This window comes from Dreissena polymorpha, chromosome 15, assembly GCF_020536995.1.
Source record: "Dreissena polymorpha isolate Duluth1 chromosome 15, UMN_Dpol_1.0, whole genome shotgun sequence".
In the NCBI taxonomy this organism is placed as follows: Eukaryota; Metazoa; Mollusca; class Bivalvia; order Myida; family Dreissenidae; genus Dreissena; species Dreissena polymorpha.
The window spans coordinates 3,509,370-3,531,090 of NC_068369.1; the positions used below are offsets into that span (position 1 = coordinate 3,509,370).

A 21,721-nucleotide genomic window follows, 5' to 3' on the forward strand; every position below is an offset into this window, starting at 1 on the left:
TAGTAAGCAATATAAAACAATCTAAATGTTAAATAACAAACTTGAAACATAAACATGACATAAACACACAAATGAAACCATGGGAAATGTGATTCAAATATAATATCTATTGATTCTTAACATGTACAAGCATAAACGGTATATAGTTATAATTACAATTGTTTTTCACTTTCACGTAACTGCTGTATTCTGATTAAAAAATCCGATAAAGTGACCTGCTTTTCATTTCCCATATGCACACTAAAACGTTAATATGAATAATCGTACTTCCCGTTCATTAACAAGTCGTAAATGGCGTCAATTTTGGCATCCACGTTGATTGTAATTCATCGTAAGTGATTATATTTCATAGTTTGACGCGAACTTAATCGATACGCCGTTCGACAAAAGTAATTAACCGAAACTGAAAAAATGATTCATTCGCTATCGCTTAGAAAACAGTTGTGGCCTTTAACATGTTTTGCCTTATAACACCGGCATTCCCGTCTTTTTAGTTGCAATAATGAAAAGCATTGTTACCGGTGAACGAACTGTCGGCAAAATTACCCATAAGTTTTGCGTAATTAGGCGGACTTTCCTCACAGTATATGGAAAGCAGAAATAATTTTAGTCAATTCTTAATTAGCCTATACTGTTATGTATCTTCATATATTATCTTATTTATTTTTTATAATTTACTACAATGAATTGTGTCAATACATTCAAACTCATATCATTTTCTTTTTCAAAAACTAGTTCATAGTCAGGGTAGTTCGAAATATATCTTGAACCATTTCTTACATAATAGTCAATATTTCACGACTTTACATATAATAAAGTTCTCAGTATTGACTTATACTTTCTCATCGGCGTACCTTTTTTCAAAAAAGTAGATGAACAATATTCTGTGCATTTAATTATTTTTGTTTAGAATTAAACACATTCAATAAAGATAAACTCCATTCATCCATGAGAAAATCAACATAGATCGGATGGGAATGTACACTGCACATAAATATATGTAAGATGTCATCAACCCACCTCGATAAGTGTAATTATGAGCACATAGAGCCAGCGCTGTCTGGTTATTTAAATGCACATCACATGATAAATTCACACTCATGGACTTGATCAATTAAGTCACTTTCACATCACACTATAGTTCCTGCTATATGACAACACATATGCGAATGTTTATTAATATGCATATCATTAACACACTTTGTTCAAATGTTCACAAACTTAACAAAATACAAGTGACTGACAAGTTTTTAGTAGACCTATCTCCCAATCTTTAACAAAATCTCAACTTAGACCTAGGTATAAACAAGATTGAAATATTGACAACAAACTTCCGGGCAATTTAATTTGAACGACAATACATACACAAATAAATATCAGAAAGATAAATGAAGCATCACTAATGCCGCATAATTCTTCAAATGTCATTTCTCCAAATGGTTTCGTATTTGCCGTACACTACCGATCAGTTTCTATCTTAATAGCAACTGTATCGCTTGAAGTTCTGTCGTCATCCGTATTCTCGTCTTCCTCGACGATGATTCTCGGTACTTCTGCGTCCCCAGTGTGAGTTACTTCTTCATCTAGCGACGACACAGAAGGAGCTGTAGATCGATTAAGAGTTTCCTGGAATGTAAGGAATACATAAATGCGAGTATTCTGCATTACATTATATCGTATCTAAAGTTTTTCCATACATGAACAAAACTTCATGAAAGATCCATTTTACCTGTTTATGCGCCAAATTAATAGTCCTTGATGAAAACACGATACGTTAAGTTATTTATTTTTATTCACACAAAATGATATATTCGCTCATATTAACGTATAACTATACATATTATCTTAAATTAAATTTGCGATTTACAGTTAAATATTTTCAACTTTATTGCTTAGTATACCTTATTGCAAATTAATGTTATTTTACTGAGATGATTTATTATCGATAAAAGAAGTTAACTGTAAAACATCCTCTTATATGATTAAGTTTAATACAAATGTGTCGAAACTATCACTTCAGTTTTCAGTTGCAAAATGTAGTGCATATGTTATCCTTTTTGTCTCTGTTAATGCTCAGTTCATTCCTGTACTATTGGACCGAATCGTCGTCCCGGAAGTCTTTAAAATCTTTAACAATTATATCATGACCGATAACTCTTTATCTACATTTTGGCCAATCTCCACGCAGAGTAGTCGTTCCTTTCTCCCACAAACAATCTCTGCCATCACAAGAAAATCCTAATCAGATTTTGTAGTGTTTTTTGTTTTAGAATATCTTATTAAAAGTATCATTTTCTTTTAAATTTTGAAAAAAGTGTATACGTAAACATTGGTTCATAATTAAAAATAAATTACCTAAATTAAAAAAAGGAAAAAATAAAAAAAGGGAAATTATTGTTCCACGTGGCAAGGCTTTCCTCATGTGGTTGGTTATGAAGGCAGGGATTTGATTGTACTATGCTGGTTCCAGTCAAATCTCTACGCGAACGTTGTATTTTGGCTGCTTTTACCATTGTCGCCAAATTGTTTAGGCCTTTTTCTGATGCTTTTCTATATACTTATTGACTATTATCCGTTAGAGTTTATTTAAGCATATACATATGTTTAAAACGTACTCAACAATACTGATTGCAACAGTTAAATTGACACAAATGGTATTGTATAAATTGTTATGAATTCAAGCACATCGTCTTTTGCCAAAAGTACCACACATTATCACCACTATACACATATGCTTGGGATTCAGCTTCTATTGTCCTGCCCAGTACAATGGACTTTTCCATGACCCAAATACAAGGGCGTATTATGTGACTTTTTTGGATTGGTCCTGACAGTTAACTGAAATTCTGAATGTAATTATTGACAAGTGTTTCGGCTTCACTAAGGGCTGTAGCGATTTGAAATTGCACTTGTTCATCAATCACTTAGAACCTTCACCTTTATGCGTATGTGGAGAAGTTGAATCAGTGTATCATTTCTTTTTTATTTGTCCACGCTTTTCTGAACAACGTACTACTCTTTTTGAAACCCTACACGCAATTGAACAAATAAATTGCAATACAATGCTTTTTGGTAATGACATGTTAGATAATGACACCAACTGCTTCATATTTAAAAATGTTCAGATATTTATTAAGACGACAAAACGTTTTTTATAATGTTGTTGTAGCGCATAGTTATGTTTATTCTTCTGGACAGGACTTCACAATCTCAAGGTTGTACTGTATGTTTTATTTCCAATGCTTTACAAACCATGATTTTCTTTTGTATTTTACTTGCGCACTTGTATTTTGCTTTCTTAATACAAATGTAATCTTGACCATGTAACTTACAGCTTTTCAAAATCACGCTATCGTCACGAATATATGCAATGTAAATAACAGAACAGGGAAAGACCACCAATAATGTTGTTAGAACTTTAGGTCCTACCCTTTTTTCAAAACAGTTGTATTTCTATATATGTTCTGTAGTTGTGTAACTATTTTGGAAATAAAATATGTTTAAACTAAACTAAGGGCTAGTTTAGCACTGTGTGTCTAAAATAAACTCCCAACATTTAAAATTGAGAAATATGTTTATAATGTTCATATTCCATTGTGACGGAGATCTTTTGATTGGAACATATATCTTCACTAGATTCTTTCCGTTGGTTAATAGAAATAATCCGTAATCGGGATTGCACGTTAAAGGCCTAGTTTAATAAAGTTAATTTAATCAATCTTCCAATGTGATTTTTTCCATCCGACATGTTGGTACCAATACTCGCAATATTGATCCTCCAAAAATATCTTCAGAATCATAATCTTTGAATAATCATTATCTTTTCTCTCAGCTGACTGAGAATTAGCTATACAGAATTTCGATACTGGGTTATTATATATCAGTAGTGTATGGCGATTAATTTATTTATTGTTTATCATTCTTCTTCTGTTTCACCTTCTTCATTATAATTGCCTTCTTCATCTTATTATTATTATTTAGTATTATCCGGTTGTATTATTATTATTATTTAAATAAATAATTGTGTTAATTGTAAATGAACAATTAAACAATACAAGCACTAAGTCCTTTCGGCAATAATCTAATGTTCAATGTACAGTAACCATTCGCTGATAAAATAGGAATCATCACAGCAGTTTAGACTACGGCTGTTTTTTTGTTTTGCTCTTCGTGTTTTTTGTTGCTCTTGTTTTTCTTAATTTTGCGCGTGTTTTGCTTTTTTTCTCGCGGGTGTTTGTTGTTGTTGTTGTTTTGTGTGTGTGGGGGTGGGTGGGGGGTTGAACTAAAGAAGAGTTTAATAAGGAATTTTAACTAGGCCTTCAAGCGACAGCTTACGTCAACCCGATTACGTACCTTGCTTCCCTCGGCAATCGCGGACAAGAAGGGAGGCCGGGACGCAGTCATGTGGGTCATGTGCTTGTCCAAGATGTGCTTGTTTCGGGTCTGCTTCGAGGCGTCGACGTCGTGCTCGCCGGATACTATCTCAGCGTGGAAACGACCCCTGTTGTAGGCCACAAAATAACAAATGTCGTGTTGTTCTTTATTTTTCACTAATGCCGAGAGTACAGTGTAATGTTATTTCTGTAATCTGAGACAAAAAGCTGAACAATTGTTATTTCGTCAATATTTAACACGTCATTTTAATGTTGATCTATGTTTGAAAGAAAATGACTTTTTTTCTAGAACAGATATTAACTTTTTAAACATACAATAAATTCATTAAGTCTATAATTCCAAACACTGAAATTTATTTCAGTTAATTAGTACGCGTTTACAGAAGAACTACGCATATGAAATTTGACAAACTGACACATTAAGTTATATGTATTCAATTTGTTTTGGGATTAAATATTATGGGAAAATATGTGCTTATTGTAATTATCGTCGTTTAGCAATAGTATTAGCCTACACAAGATATCGGTTGAATTTATGTATTGATTACGGTTTCTTTATTAATGTTTGAAAGAGTTTAAACAATGGTTGTACTTAAAGTTGGGCGCATTTTAAAACTCCACGAAAAACCTCCGTTTTAAAAATCCACGAACATATCAATAAAAAAACTAACTCAGTGTTCAACGCAGCCGGCGATATCAGCGGCGTATTGACGTCGCCGTCGTCGATATTGTCCGAAAAATGCGAGAGCGCGGGCACAGTGTCTTCATTTGTAGATTTAGAGCCCTTCCGGTGAAGAAGGTTCAGCGGGAAACTCCATTTCCGATCCTTATGGCCATCGATGGTCCGCTTATGGGGCTTGTGGGGAACGTCGCGGCGCGCGGAGGCGTTTTCTGGAAGTTGACCTTCGGAAAATGACTCCGCCCGTGCTGAGCGCTATGCAAATTAATAAAAACAATTAATTCATCTTCGGTAGGAATGGAAATAGGGTTAAAGCTGGAAACGTGTGTTGCATATAACACGACATGCTATTTAAACATAAAGCGTTTTCTTACCCTCACAATGATGTCATGAGTTTGATGTAAAACATGTATATACCCCTGCAAATCGGTTACATAAGTGGTACTTAAATAATTGGCAAAGCATTACAGTAAAATACGTTTAGACGAACAAAGAAAGCTTTTGAAGATTTTAGGAGTCAAAAAATAATAAAAATAATAATACACAAAGCCCTACAAAGCTTGTATCACTCAGTTTGCTCTCGATGCTTCCCGTTCGATCCATCCGACCAACGCGATTGAGAGATGTCATGGAAACGTCAAGGGCTCCGTGGCCGGGGCGACCGTTATGTTGCGGGTTTTCATTTAGGCCATTTTGAGAGTCAGTTTTCCTGGAAATATAAAACAAAGATTACATGTACACATAGAGTACTTAGGGGTTTGAGTGTGAGCATGCATGCAAATCAAGTTATTTCCCAGCATAGTAAATATTCTCAAAAACAAAGATGTTAATATTTTAAAGAATTATCAAAACAACACATTAAGCATTTAGTTAGTTACTTATCTTTTTTTGCGTACAAATTTTTCCATCACAGCTACTGACCATTTCGGAATAAACACAATGTTTAGCTGTTGACATCAACACTACACTTCAATAAGCTAATAAATTATCACAGAGATATCCATTTCAAGAGTATTGTTTACCACTGATAAACTACGGCGTATTAAGATTTTGTTTAAGCATTAGAACACATTAAAATGTTTGCCTCTTATACATGTGTATTTTCTTTATCATCCCCCTGATCGCTTTCTGATATTCTGTCCTAGAATTCAGGCTGGTGAACCTCCTTCCTTACAATGAAAGTAACCGCTTGGCGATGTTGGGAATCTTGTCCATTGAACCATATCTTGTTTCCTTCATCTGTTGATGTTTCTCCGTATCCTAGCCACCGGACCTCTACTTGTCGGTGATGTTCCAGAGGTAACGCTTTAATTAGCGCGTCATTTCGTAGATATTTCCGCATGCAGGGGTGTTCTTTCGTTCCATGTTCATATGGTGGTTCCCTCGGTTGCTCCAGTAGCTAACTCTTGACATCCTCCATCCTGAAGACTGGCAGTGCAATGCACGGTCGTTGTTTATTCGGCCAGACATATCCCGCTTGGTGTTTTTTTTTGTCCTCCTCATTTCATTTCAGTAAGCGTGAGTTATTCTTCGCGGCGCCCGTCTTTTCTCCAAGAACTTGCAGCTGGTCGTACAAAACTTGCAAGCGTCCCTCACCTCGTTTCGCCCGCCAGCAGAATCGTGTACCAGGGTGTAGTTGGGTAAAGTACCGGAACCAGAAGTTGTTGTTGGGTGTAAACCAATCCCCCCTCTTTATGAGCTGCTGTCAATCGACAAAGTACTATCTCTACGCTCAACACAGATTACGCTCCCTCAACCCTATTAATTTAATAGCTTTTAACAAGTCCATGACACGCAAAATAAAATATGACATTGATTTATTGTTGCATATACCTTGATATGAACATAAAGTAAACTTACTGCATACTGTCTTTATGCCGGAATAGGCTCCAGTTGGAATCCATGAGAGCGTGTGAGAGGCGGCGGAGGCCGGCGAAACTGCCATGGTTCGGCTCGTATGCGTCGGGGTTCAGTACCACACGTTGATGGACTAAACTCGGTCGCCTTGAAAATAGACGTGAACGTCTTATAAGACTGTTTACAGAAAAGCAAATGGGTTTAATTTGTAACATAAATACTTAAACAAAATTAAGAGTGTTTGCATTTTATTTATTTGGGTGCTTACTACGCTGTTATTTTGGCCTAAATACACGGCTTGTCTTATAAATCAACACAAATGAGCCCAAAAACACTTTTCTATGCAATACTCATGAAATACTCACAATACCAAAAGAATGGTATTTTATGATATCTATCCTGCAACATGTATAACGTAGCAATAGGCTTGCACGTTATGCAAAGTAATTTATCGCTAGGCAACTATCAAACCGTAACGCTATATTTTCGACGACATTTACTTGAAAATGGAAATATGCAACAACAGGTTATGAAAATCCTAAAATAATTGACATGTCCGATTTTGTTGAACACTGATTGTCAAGACGTAAAAAGCTCGGTTGCCAAAAACATTTCAGAAAGGGACTCACTATTCAAACAGTTTTAAAGGCACTTGATCAAATGTTGACGACAAGTCTATTTTCAAACTTTTCTGAAATACACATTATATAAAGGAAGCGATAATAGACAAAAGACATGCATACATACTGGAATACAAATTTATTTGAAATAAATTTCAAAGTAATCATATGCTGATTTTGTTTGAGTTTCTAACATCAAATTTATCTTTATCACAACTAGTAACTCGGCCATTTAAATCAATTACAGCGTAATGTGCAGTTGACGTTCATTCCTGAATAATAAAATAACAACCATAATAAAAAAAAGATTTGCTTAATGAAGAAAATCTTTCTATAAAATATGTTCCTAGCTATGTTGTAATTTTGTAACATGAAACACTATGGATGATAAATTAGTTTACCTTTTCTTGTGTTCCAATATCGATAAGTAAACAATATTAACTTACTTTTCTTGTAACCTTAAACTTTTATTTTGTTTAATTGTGGAAACACTCTGGGAACAAACCGCAACCATACACTAGGCGTCAAAAAAATGAATAGTAAACAATAAACATCAATTATCTGTATTACCTTAGATTGTCGAAAAGCTCGAAACTTACTTTCCATTGTTAAATGCCAAAGATAACTAGCAAGTAAAACGTCTAAGGCTAACACAAAAGTTCGACTTAGTATATTGTCTTTTATGTAGAAAGCACGTACAATTCATATACGTATTTCTCACTAAGAGCAATTCCGTATCTGTGTTGTCTTCAATTATGTTTTATTTACTTAAAGCTATAGATAAGTAATGCTTTACAATTGAGACATTTTCATGTATTTACCCATTTATGCCTAACGTCTAGAAAAACGGCCTTGGCAAACAGCGTAGACCGAGATGAAACGCCACATGATGCGGCGTCTCATCAGGGTCTGCGCTGTTTGTTTAAAGGAATTTCTGTAAGAAATATTCTAAATATAGAAATAAATATACAAGACATCCCTAATTTTGAAAATAAATTGATCCAATTTAGAAGGATGGGAGAGTCCACTAGGCATAAAAGGGTTAAGTATGATTATTGTCCAGACAGTGACTCCTGGATTACTCCACCTATATATATATGACATCCCGTGAAATAATTAAACCACAAGTTCTATTTAAGTTAAGAATCTTTTGATATTAACCCTTTGCATGCTGGGAAATTTGTGGTCTGCTTAAATGTTGTCTGCTGAGTTTCTAAAATTAGCATTTTCTTCGATTTGTTTCAAAGAATACTATCAGAATAGCAAACAGTTTGGATCCTGATGAGACGCCACGTTATGTGGCATTTCATCTGGATCCAAACTGTTTGCAAAGGACTTCAACATTCGGTTCCAACACTAAAAGAGTTAGAGGAACGCTCCTTACTCCATAGCGTACGCGGATCCCATGAAGTTAGGCCTGTGGGAGGCCATGGACGCCTCGGTGTACGGCGGATCCTCGGTGACAATCTCGTTGAAGTGCATGTCCTTAACGAGGTCAGGAACTAACTGGTGGCAGTAGTCGACCAGGCACCATGCCGCCTGTAACATGGTAATAATGGTTAAGTTCATGGCAGACGACATTTTAGTGATAGAAATCTTCTGAGTTCAAAGTAAAATCAGACGACAAGTTAAAGCTACTGATCATGCGCTCTGTAAGAGCAGAAGAAAAATGTGGAGATTCTGATTTTGATTGCAAAGCCGAGAAGACGACACTTATCAGCTAATGGTAAAGTTTGGAATGAAGAACAGAGATCAAAATATTATTTGAGTCACGGATTACGTTCTGAGATTTAGTCGATGATAGAATGTGAAATATTTACAAATGATTTGTAATTTTTTGTTTCAATATGATAAAATACTTAACAGTTGTGAAGTTTAATATAAAAAAAAGAATATAATTTGTAAATAAACATGTGTATTTTTTCAAGGACTTAAAAATTAAATGATGAATAAGTACCCCCCAATGTCTGTCGAGAAGAAAGTTCATGTCAAAGTCGTCATCGTCCTCCCCGAATGGATTAATGAGCTGCTCTGCAACCTAAAATATTACAACATTATCAATTATGTTATGCTGTAATAAAACAATCGATGAAACAATTTCGTACCTTTGCTGATAAGTTAATTCTTAAGCAGATAAACTCAAGCATCGTGCGAAAATGGTCCTTAGCACACATCCGAATAGTGTAGCCCCAGATATTCCGCTGCCCCGATTAGGAGTCATAATGTTCGCAATTATAACCAAGAATTAATAACGAATGAGTAATGTTCAAGCGCAGCAGTGAAAAGTAAAATAAATACGACTCAAAAATTGTCGCAAGTAAGGAAGTGAGTTGGTCATGATTATATTAAATCCGAAATCAAGCAGTGAATTAATCACGACTCAGTAATGTTCAATTACGACAGTGAATTAATCACGACTCAGTAATGTTCAATTACGGCAGTGAATTAATCACGACTCAGTAATGTTCAATTACGGCAGTGAATTAATCACGACTCATTAATGTTCAATTACGGCAGTGAATTAATCACGACTCAGTAATGTTCAATAACGGCAGTGAATTAATCACGACTCAGTAATGTTCCATTACGGCAGTTAACTAATCACGACTCAGTTATTTTCCATTACGGCAGTAAATTAATCACGACTCAGTAATTTTAACAAGTACTGCAGTGAACTATTCGCAACTCAGTAGTGTCCGGAATGCAGAAGTGAATTAACCACGACTCACTAATGTTCAAGGTTATCAGAAAATAAATTTTGACTCAGTAATGTTCAACTGTCTGGTCGAATTAATCACGACTCAGATATATTTAAAAAGCAGTAGTGAATGAATCTCGACTTAGTATTCGCAACTGTGTATGTTGGCGTGCAGAAATGAACTTACCATGGCTGACTATGTCGCATAATTTTGACCGAAGCAATGTGCTTATACATATGAATCAATATTGTATCATGTGTTTGCGTAGGTGCTCTTTTTTCTCGTTTTGCTTTTGTTTTATTTTTGTTTATTTTTTCTCTTGAGTTTGTCTTTGTTATGGTGTTTTTTTTTGCGTTTGTAACAAAAGGCTATGGAGTGCGAAATGTTGTTGATTTGTGTTTGGGGTTGTTGTACATTTTCGTGTTGTTGTTTTTGTTGGTTTTAATTTTGCCTGATTGTTTGTTTGTTTTGTCGGGGTTGATTAAATTGTGTACCTTGAGCCAACCCATGTAGAAGAGGAACTGCAGCAGTGTGAACACGGGAATGTAGAGGTCAATGTTACCCTTGTCGTTGTCTACGTACTGACGGCCGATCAGACAGGCACCGAAAAATATGTACACCGCCAATGTCACGACCTGCAACATACACGATATGACTACTAGAGAACGAACGTAAATGTTGAACCTCAACGAACACAACGTCGCGGTTAACTAATGTGTGTTTCAAGCGTGCTATAGTGTGATCAGCTTGCGCTATATGTAAATGAAGGGGTGAATTAATTAGTTTTCAAACATTTATATATCACAACACAAGAACACATATAAAAGTGCTCTTATATATGTAATGTTTGTTGTTTTATTATGTTCTGCTATTGAAGTCTATTTTAAATAAATGATTTCAACAGTGGCTTTTTAACGAACACTCCTAATTATAGGGACCGTTTAAACACTAGACTTGTTGTTTGTGCATTGCGTTTCCGAACCTGAGTGTAAACCAGCGGTATTGTGATCCAGTCGAACACGAAGCATATCGAGCACCTGTCGCGGAAGTCCGCCAGTTGCTGAATAAAATAGTGATACATTTGCTTAAATAACAAAGTAAAAAAATATAAAAAGAAAAGTTAAGACAAGTGTATACAATGTCTGACAGCCTAAAATGTCTAAAACAATAAAGCATTTGAAATGTACACTATCTTCATTAAGAGTGTTCCATACCAAATAAATCAATATGACTATGATAATGGATTCTTACAAACAAAGTAACTTCAAAGACTAGCTTCCAATAAAGAAAATTAAAGACCTTAAATTCATCATTAAAGATTAATGATGTATATGATGCAAGAACTAAGGCTATAACCAACACGAGCACCAAATTATCTGACCATCATTATAGAACTATTATTTGTACTCGTTCATCAACATTTACGCTCTTAGTCGATGTCTATTGCGCGCACCTCTATAATGAACTTGAAGCCGTAATCGCTAGTGATCTTGCCCTCCCTCCTGGCATTTGTGATGACAGTGTTGGCCCAGACCAGTGGCACCCAGAACTTGTGGTACTTGCAGTTGACGTTATCTAAATCAACCACTTCTTCTTTGGTCAGAAAACCTGAATAATGACCGGTATTTGTTTGGTGAATATGTAACACAAATGGTGTTGTTTAATTGAATTGGCTAGATGCAATACTACAAGCCCCAGGTAAATAATCAAAACATCTCTGTATTTATATGCTTGAAGCATGCACACAAAAAACTGCACACGAAGCCAATTACCTTGTATGCACAGAAAATGGCAGGAAAACAACTGTCTACACATGCGGACAGAAGGGCTAACACGCGCCAAAGACCTATAGATTACAATCTATAGGTCTTTGCACGCGCGTAAACAGATAATGATAAATTACAAACCGGTAGGCAGACTGTGGACATGATATAATTATTTAATTGTAATTAATTGTAATTAATTTAATTATATATACTGCCAGATTACGAGAAATGCAAAAAGAGATACACCCCTACCACTAGACAGACTGTCAATCAAACGCAATTTAGGTAAATAGACAGGAAAACTCATACAGAGTCGTCTTCACGCATACACAGAAACACATTTCGCACAAAAGCATAACTTCAAAGCATTAAACACGCTTGTCTTAGTCGAATTAACATTTACATGTTACAAGTCTGGTACAATTATTATAAAATTTAGCAATAAAAATAACAATCGTATTTTATCCAGCAACAATCAAAATTATCATAAAGTATTATTTGTTTTTCATCCCAACACGTTGTTTAAATATAAGTCAGCGTATTTGAACCCACTAGACTCTTATGCTTTCACTGTTCGAAGTGTATTTTTAAGATTTGCTCTTAACCTACAATGCTTATTAACCGCGTTTCAAATGGAGAACCATTTCCAAACTTAGATCAAACATGGGATAAATTATCGAAATCAATTTTATGTAGATTATGTTGACATGAAGATTTTTTTACATAGCCGGAAGAGCAGCTGCTTTATGATAATGATAATCGTTTGGGAAGATGCGAAGTATTCGATTACACATGTACTTTATTTTGAAGAATCGTCTCATATAACACCCCATGACATGCGACCTTAATATAAACTGTGATATACTAGAAGTACTGCTTCAAACCAGGCGAGTTTAAATAAATGTTTAACCAAAATGATTGTTCAGTGCTAACATTGCATAGCAGCCAGTCAAGGCAAGTGGTCAAAGCGACTGCTGTAGGCATGTGGTTGCTTTAGCAAAGTGGCCACTTGTCAATGGTTGTTTCAATGAATGTATCATTGTCAATCAATTAAACAAACACCACAAGCTTAGAATATATTCGTTGTGCCGAAAATAATTGTCATTCAAACAACTCGAAACGAATAATGATTTATATTTTAAACGTACACAGTTTTATAAATGTTTAAAATCACATTCAATCATTTCAATTTTTTCTAAACTCAATCAGTTTCAGACACTTTACTTATCCCTGTAAAACACACATAATTATAGGTTAATTTGTTTTCTTGAGTCCCATTCATAATATCAAAAGCAGTAACAGCAATCAGACTATTTGACCACACAAAAAACGTTATGACGTCAGATAATAATGCCGATCGAAACAACTGTTTACTTTTCGCACCTCTAAATTACTGCCTCGTGACTGCTGAATACACGTGAATAATGGCTTTCGTTTAAAATATACTGACAGCTTGCAGCTTAGGAAAGGTGACCGTTATACTCAGTTGTTCTTCATAATCATTTGACCGCTCAGTCTGATTGGACTGTACGTTCGTCATGTGTGACATCCTTTTTAATATTCTGAATATTTGCCATATTTTAGAACACTAATGAGATAACGGTAGTCAGTGTGTGTAAAATATTAAACACTTATAATTGCTTGAATTTTTGGTTCCAACGAACGATATTGACAGAAGCACCTACAGATGTCCATCGCCGTAAAAATAATTACTGCTTGCATATGTATACCCCATACCAAGTGTCTCCCCGATGATTAGCAATTGAAAATATCCAAGTTAAAGCAAGACAACAAAAACGACCTCTCTCTGGCATAATCATTCAAAAGTCGCATGATGCAATTCTAATATAATGAAGAGATTCTTCGCACAAAAATCAACACTAATATAATACACAAAAGAAAATTCAACAATAAATTCAAACATGCAATCACTGAATGATCATGATCTACACGGTGGGTATTTCCACGCAAATAAAATAAAATTAAACAAACAGCTTTGTCTGTGTGCCCTATTGTGGGGTATCTCTGCACAAAGGACATACTAATCTGTTAAAACCGGCATTGACAATGTGCTTAATTGTGTGATATTTCTACGCATAGACAATTTTTTCCAGGTTGGGGTATATGTATTAAAAACAAGGTTATTAAAACCAGCATTTGAACTTAACATCATGGTGGGGAATCTAAACTCAAACGTTATACAAATTCATTGAAACCATCATTGACACATTGCGTCATGTTGGGGTGTCTCTACTCAAAGAAAATACAAAGTCATCGAAACCACAATTGAACAGTTGCATCAAGTTCTGATATCTCTACTAACAATATAAAGTCGTAAAAACTTGCATTTACAACTAGTTCCAGTTTTGGGTAACGCTACTTGAAAAAAATACAAAGTCCTTGAAACCACCATTAACAATGTGCTTCATGGCGAATTATCTCTACTAAAGGAAATACAATCTAAAAGAAACATGCATTGGCTGTGTTCTCCATGGTAAGGTATGTCTACTTAAAGAAAAAAAACAATGTGATTGAACCTGCATTGACAATATGGTCCATGGTGGGGTATCTTTTCATGACGGACACGCTGCATGTGCGGAGGATAAGGACGAGGGCAGCCATCATGTAGCGGGCGACGGTGCGCCGAATAATGCGACTGGCGTCGTCACGGCCAATCACGTAGCTCCCCATCACATACAAGGCCCTGCAAGAAAAAAAAACTTCCAAATTGCTTTGTTATGTGTTTTTCTCTTTGGTAAAAAGTGATTATTTATTTATTCCTGATAGTATTAGTACAATTAAAGATTTTTATACATTTATATCGGTACAGATATTTAATGGTAACCATTGCTATCAGCTTCCTTTAAAGGGGCCTTTTCACGTTTTGGTAAATTGACTAAATTAAAAAAAAGATCGTTTTAGATTCGCACATTTTCGTTTTAGTTATGATATTTGAGATAAAATAATAATACGTAACATTAACTATGCTCTAAAATCCTTAATATGTATCTTTAGATGAATTGATAACCTGAAAATTAATAAAGCGTTGCAACGCGAAACAATTGAATAATTTGGAAAATTCTGTTGTTGTCGTTATATTTTGGAAAACTACGAGGATGGCTCATATAAGTAAAAAATACATCCGCTCATAGCATGAGCACGGATGGTCGAGTGGTCATAGCGGGAGACTTTTTAATCCAGGACTCCAGGGGTCAGTGGTTCGAGCCCAGTTGAGGGTTAGTTTTTTTCTTTATTAAATTGTATTCTTGTTTTTTAACTGGAGATTTGTAGGTCCAATGTTTAAATTTATCAATATAAAGCATTTAATAACAAGCTTCAATACATGCCAAAATCTGTGAAAAGGCCCCTTTAAGAGTTATCACCCATTACGTCCTATCAAGCATTAGTGGATATGTTTATTTCAATGAGGATTCCACATAGATTTATATACTATTTAAGCCCCGCATTTAACGTCACAATTAAAGGGACCTGTTCACAGTTTGATTAATTGACGAACTTGAAAAAAAAATAATTCGGATTTGTAAATTTGCGCAGTAGCTGTTTTTTTTTTAATAAATAGTACACTCAAACATTCAACATCCTCTAAAATATCCATTATATGAATTTTTTGACGATTTAAAAATTTGATAAAGATACAACACCGAGACGATTTGATAATTTTGATAGTTCTTTTGTTCTCGTTAAGTTGTGACATTACGAGGATTGCATCAGGAACGGTATCGACATGGATCGCCGAGTGGTTTAAGCACTTTAATTTTACTCCAAAGGTCAGTGGTTCGAGTCAGATATGGATTACCTTTTTCTATTTTCTTTTTTTAATTTAATTCATGTTTTATATTGGAGCATTTTAAATCCGATATTTACATTAATCAATTTAAAGTGGCCTTTTCACAGATTTTGGCATATTTTGAAATTTGTCATTAAATGCTTTATATTGATAAATGTAAACATTGGATCTTAAAAGCTCCAGTAAAAAAAATCAAGAATAAAAGTAAAAAAAGGAAAAAAGTAGCCTGTATCAGGGCTCGAACCAGTGACCCCCGAGTCCTGGAGTTAGTCTGAAGTAAAAACACATTAGCCCTCTAGGCTATTCCGCCAGATATACAGCGTATAAGTATTTATTACCTTATATAAGCAATCTTCGTAGTTTCGTAAATTTAAACGACAACAACAGAACTCTCCAAATTATTCAATCGTTTCGCGCTGCAACGCTTTATAATTTTTAGGTTTTCAAATCGTCAAAAGATACATATAATGGCTATATTGGACTATGGTAAATGTTCAGTAATACTGTTACCTCACAAATATCATAACTAAAACGAAAATTTGCGAATCTAAAACAACTTTTCAATTTTGTCAATGTACCAAACCGTGAAAAGATCCCTTTAAAGCATTTAATGACAAACTTCAAAACATGCCAAAATCTGTAAACAAGTCCCTTTGAATACAACGTTCTGCAAAAGAACGACATGCCAATACGTTTTAGTTCTAAAGTTATTCTGTATGGTTATTTGACGTGCCATTAAAATACACACAAAATTAATTTAAAGATAAGCCTTCGTTTGTTTAGATGTAAAGTAATACGTAGATTTGAAAACAACATGTTTATAGTGTATGTTAATATTCCTAGTTTAAACGGATTCTTGTTTCCAGAACAATCCGGATTTGAATATGATCTTTCATTGTCTGCTATACTGGTCTTACGTGTCACAGATATAACTAAACCCGTAGCCAATGAAGCTAGTATATCACAGTATCGGTGTTGATGTCTGGAATTCTAAACACATTGATATACATATTTAAAACATCGTATACAACCTCGCCATCATATACAACGTTAGGCAAGAAAACGACTTCCGATTTGTCTTTACGTATGGTTATTTGACAAGTCTTGCAAAGCCACAAATAAAGATACACCGGTATGTTTCAGTAATATCTTCATACATGCATAGATGAGAAAAACTAAATATATATTCAATGTTTACATTTTCATATTTCAGACGGATTCATGTGTGAAAAACAACCCGATAATCATACCTGTCATAACCTTTGCCAATAACTAGTGTATCTATTGTATCACTGTACAAGGATATAAAATTAATAAGGGTTAATTTATAGTGTACTTAAAACTACTACCATCAAGTGCTTCAAATATACGTGAACAACTCATATGATGAAGCACATGTATTAATAACAATACATTTACAAAATGTGCTCAACATTTGTTATAGTAATAGTTATGCATGTGTAAATAAATGGTTAGTTAGGCCGCACCACCATGAGAGCAATCATATTACAGCATGCGGTCCTTTATTTATTGCAAATAACCAAAGACCCTTTCTTACATTACCGGTGTCGAGTAATGTGGGAGTAGCCTCTCTTGATAAAAACACATCACGAACGAGGCTGACGATGTGGAAGCTTGTAATGCCTATATTGGGGCATTATAATGTCCAGTTGATAACTTGTTACTTAAACTAATAAAATGTTGTTTGAATTTCCATAAACGTTTTAAAGTCGAGGTAACATAACTTAGTTTGTTTCAATATGTTTCATATTCTAAGTGTTTCGTACAAAATTTATTTAACATCTTGAATGGAAGACTTGATTGCGCTAATTTAACAATTGTCACTTTAAGATCACAATTTGATGACATTCAGAGTAAATTCTTCGTGTCTCATGTCATCGACGTCTAGATAATTATTGAACAAACGCAATACTAAAGTACTCATTTGTCGGGTATGTTTTTGCATTTTTTACGAAACATTTGTCATCCGCATCATTTTTTTGCGATACAAAATGAAGATTTATTTCATCAGAGATTCTTATTGGTACGCAATACGTATCCCACATTAAATTATCCTAATAGCATAAATGATTCTAGTAAAATAATAACGTATTATGCGTTCATATCTTTTTCATTTCCGCATTGTTTGCAAAAAAAAAAAATCATACAATAAAATGTGTTATTTGATGTTATTTTGTAAGCATGAACATCAATGGCGATGATAAGAGTTACCGTAATGGTCATTTTGTTGTCTTCAAGTAAAGGGTATTGACCAGTGTGTGCGTGGTCTTGACTTTTTGTTCAACTTGTGTTACACTTAGTAAACGTGTTAATGATAACAAACTGCGATGTTTCACAATGCGCAAAACGCAACTATTAGTAATAAAAACGTAACTTTGTTTCGCCGCATACACTTGTAAGCATATTGAGATGCGTAAAAATAACTATTAGTTGATGTATGTAAAAGTATTCATACATGCATATCAATTCAGGTAAATAACTTGATTCCAAATCTCCCTGCTCCGAAAAAGTGTACATCGTCATTCAAAGTACTTGAGAGTCTTTATTTATTAACAAGAGAGCGATCAAAATGAACGTTATCATAAGATCCGTACAATTAATAATCTATTTTTTATCATCGAGAGCAATAGTGCATATTACATGTCTTGAATAAAGTTTGATTCACTTCAAACTATTTTTAATTTTTACTTAATAAACAAATGTCATAAAGTCAGTGGCATCATATTCGTCATGGTGAATTAGTGGATTTCTGCACTGGTAATCAATCATGTTGATTACGTAATTGCAATTGTATATTGAATTTATTTCAAACGTGGTTACGTTTTCATACAAGATTATGATTTAATAATTTATAAGAAAAGATCAGTGGAGCCGCAGTCGGACTGAAAGAACACTAGTTTAACTGGCATTGGTTCTCATTAGAGACACTTTATTTATATTATATTACATTCATATTATACTTTATATACGTATTACATTGTTTAAAAACATATTTTTTATTTAGAGGTTTATTAAATATGCATGTATCATATACTTAGAATGACAGCTTTATAAATGCAGAAACTACTAACCATTATTGAAGATTAAGAGCTGCACATCGTTTTGGAAGCACAGGTGGTTAGCGTGTGGCTATGATATTAATTGGTGAAAACATCATTTTGAATGATAAAAAAAAAAATAATATTATAACAACAAATTTACTTTTCTGAAAAAAATAATTTCACTATCAAATATATATATATATATATATATATATATATATATATATATATATATATATATATATATATATATATATATATATATATATATATATATATATAACACAACGTATGCTACTCAAAATCATCCCAACACAGTCTTAAAGACTGAAATCTTCACGGAGTAAAGGGCAACTTCCCTACAAAGTTCATGTAGCTCGATACCATAATTCAATAAAACGTATGAAAAAACATTATTACCGTTCTTGTCGTTACATAATGCATCAAGACTAACTGTCAAGCGCCGTTTGTTTATATACATTTCAACTAACTGACATTTTAAACATAGGAATGACTTCATTGGTCCAATGCGGAGGTGTGTCTTTACACCTGGAGATTTCATTCATAAAGACTGCATGATCATTGTCAACTGGGTCATACGAGTTGTGTATCGTGTTATTTCTTAAAAGTTGACCCAGCATTTGTAAAAATATTGCAAGACATATACATTTCCAGAAAGTAAATTCATTTCTGCGTTGAATAAGACCGAGATCGTGAAAATCGCTGCACAATTGATGAAGATATGGCTGTTCAGAGCGATGCACCCCGTTTTGGGGTGATTTTGAGTTACATACCTTGTTACATGTATATTTGATAGTGAAATTTGTTTATCAGAAAAGTTAATTTTTCGTTATAATATGATTACTTATCAATCAAAATGATGTTTTCACTAATTAATATCATAGCCACACGCTAACCACCTGTGTTTGGAAGTATCGATCAATTATTGCATCATAGTAATTGCTAAAATTGGGAACGTGAAATTCTCTCATGCCAAACAGACAGAACAAAACATACACACTCAAATATTATTCATCCTTAAGTCCCCAATGCAAAGTATAACACGCTTATTTCCATAATAACGTCTGAAGGTTAAGTGAAACTAAATTCGTGGTGTATGCATTATGTAACATCAGTCGTTATGTAATTACGGTACCTTACAAAAACTGAACGCTTTCGAGATACAGGTCGACACGCTCCGTTAAAAGATTGCTAGAATTCAAAGACAAGTATTATGTGGTTAGATTCCTAAAGCGTCCACATAGCTTTTGTCCGTTTTGTAATAGAATTTTATCAAACAACTATATCAGAACGAAATACAACCATTTAAATTAATATAGAAACCCAGCACCAAAGAAATCGAGTATATAATTATAACAGATTATATGCAACGAAATGATATCATGAAACAAATTCATTGATACTCTTTCGTTATAATGTGTTTAACGTTTTGAGTTGTTTAAATGGGAACATTGGTCGATTTATGTCCATCATGGGTTCTCACAAAATGCAGCTACAGGCGCGGAAGGTCCTCATTAAGGCTTTAAAACACACGTTCACGGGCAAGTTTCGGGAGATATATTCTAACTTCTAAATTAAATGCGTATGCATGGTTATATTTGTTTCATGATGTTGATCTTTCGGTTGTCCAATTGTTTCTTTTTCTTCCTGCATATTTTATTTTGATTACACTATTAAATATTCGATTAAAGGTTTCTTTTTTTTATAATACACCGACACGTTTTGGAAAATTGTATAAGAACAAAGTTATCTTAATTACTTTTATAATTATGCTATGTTCATATTCTAACGCGACATACCATGAATAATTATGAAATATACATTAAGTTATCATGGTATAATATATCCATGTCATATTATGCACTCACTTAGGGGTTTCTAAGGTCCAATATAGCAATAGGCTAATCTTGACCAAAGGTCGGGACCGTTAAGTCTAATATCAGAACAGAACAGAAGTCTAAGTCTAATATCGTATAAACCTGCTCTATCCGCATCACACACAAACTTAACAAAAGCACATAGTTTAAGTAGAAAGAACATACGACGCTCCAGTGCACACGTTGTATATAAAATAAAGTTCTCATTAGCATTTGTACGATACGCATCAGGACCCGTAAATAAACTATACAATTTAAACCCCCCACACACCTCTGTATGGCCCGGCATGATTAAAATGGATTTCAATATTATACCTTGATACAGCGACAGATGTAATGTACTGTTATTTTTCAACAAAATGAAAATTAATAAACTTCGATATTTTTATGCAAAAATCTTAAAAAGTATACTTTTTAAGTTTATTTGAGAGTTCTTAACAATTGTCATATGTAAACGCTTTCTCAAATCATTGCTGCGATTATCGGGTAAAAGTGACAAGTACGCACATTAACGTTTATCAAATATATCTACATGTACCCTCCGACGACGCCATTGTAGCAATCACATTTGTTCAATACTTAAAATGTACTAACATTTATATAAAAACAATATTAATTGCATTAAAGGGGCCTTTTTACAGATTTTGACATGTTTTGAAGTTTGTCATTAAATGCTTTATATTGATAAATATAAACATTTGATATAAAAAGCTCCAGTAAAAAATCAGGAAAAAAATTAAAAAGAAAGATAAAAAAGGTAACCAGCGGGACTCGAACCACTGACCCCTGGAGTCCTGGAGTAAAAAGCATGCGACTTAGACTACTCGACCATCCTTCCGTATGGAATGCTGGGCGTATTTTATACTTTATATAAGCAATCCTTGTAGTTTCCCAAAACATAACGACAACAACAGAACTCTCCAAATTATTAATTCGTT

The 21,721-nt window shown here is 34.1% G+C and overlaps 1 protein-coding gene across 1 annotated transcript in view; it reads right to left on the reverse strand.

Moving 5' to 3' along the window:
- Positions 1 to 964: 964 nt before the first annotated feature.
- Positions 965 to 21,721, reverse strand: part of LOC127860036 (bestrophin-4-like) — a 24,333-nt gene continuing 3,576 nt past the window's right edge. The window contains exons 3-13 of the mRNA XM_052397786.1: positions 14,553 to 14,719; positions 11,703 to 11,857; positions 11,232 to 11,309; positions 10,744 to 10,884; positions 9,508 to 9,588; positions 8,935 to 9,089; positions 6,934 to 7,077; positions 5,629 to 5,782; positions 5,066 to 5,328; positions 4,354 to 4,501; positions 965 to 1,626 (exon numbers count right to left, since the gene is read on the reverse strand). Coding sequence (XP_052253746.1) covers positions 1,459 to 1,626; positions 4,354 to 4,501; positions 5,066 to 5,328; positions 5,629 to 5,782; positions 6,934 to 7,077; positions 8,935 to 9,089; positions 9,508 to 9,588; positions 10,744 to 10,884; positions 11,232 to 11,309; positions 11,703 to 11,857; positions 14,553 to 14,719 — 1,654 coding nt within the window. The 3' untranslated portion in view covers positions 965 to 1,458. The remainder of the gene's footprint in view (positions 1,627 to 4,353; positions 4,502 to 5,065; positions 5,329 to 5,628; positions 5,783 to 6,933; positions 7,078 to 8,934; positions 9,090 to 9,507; positions 9,589 to 10,743; positions 10,885 to 11,231; positions 11,310 to 11,702; positions 11,858 to 14,552; positions 14,720 to 21,721) is intronic.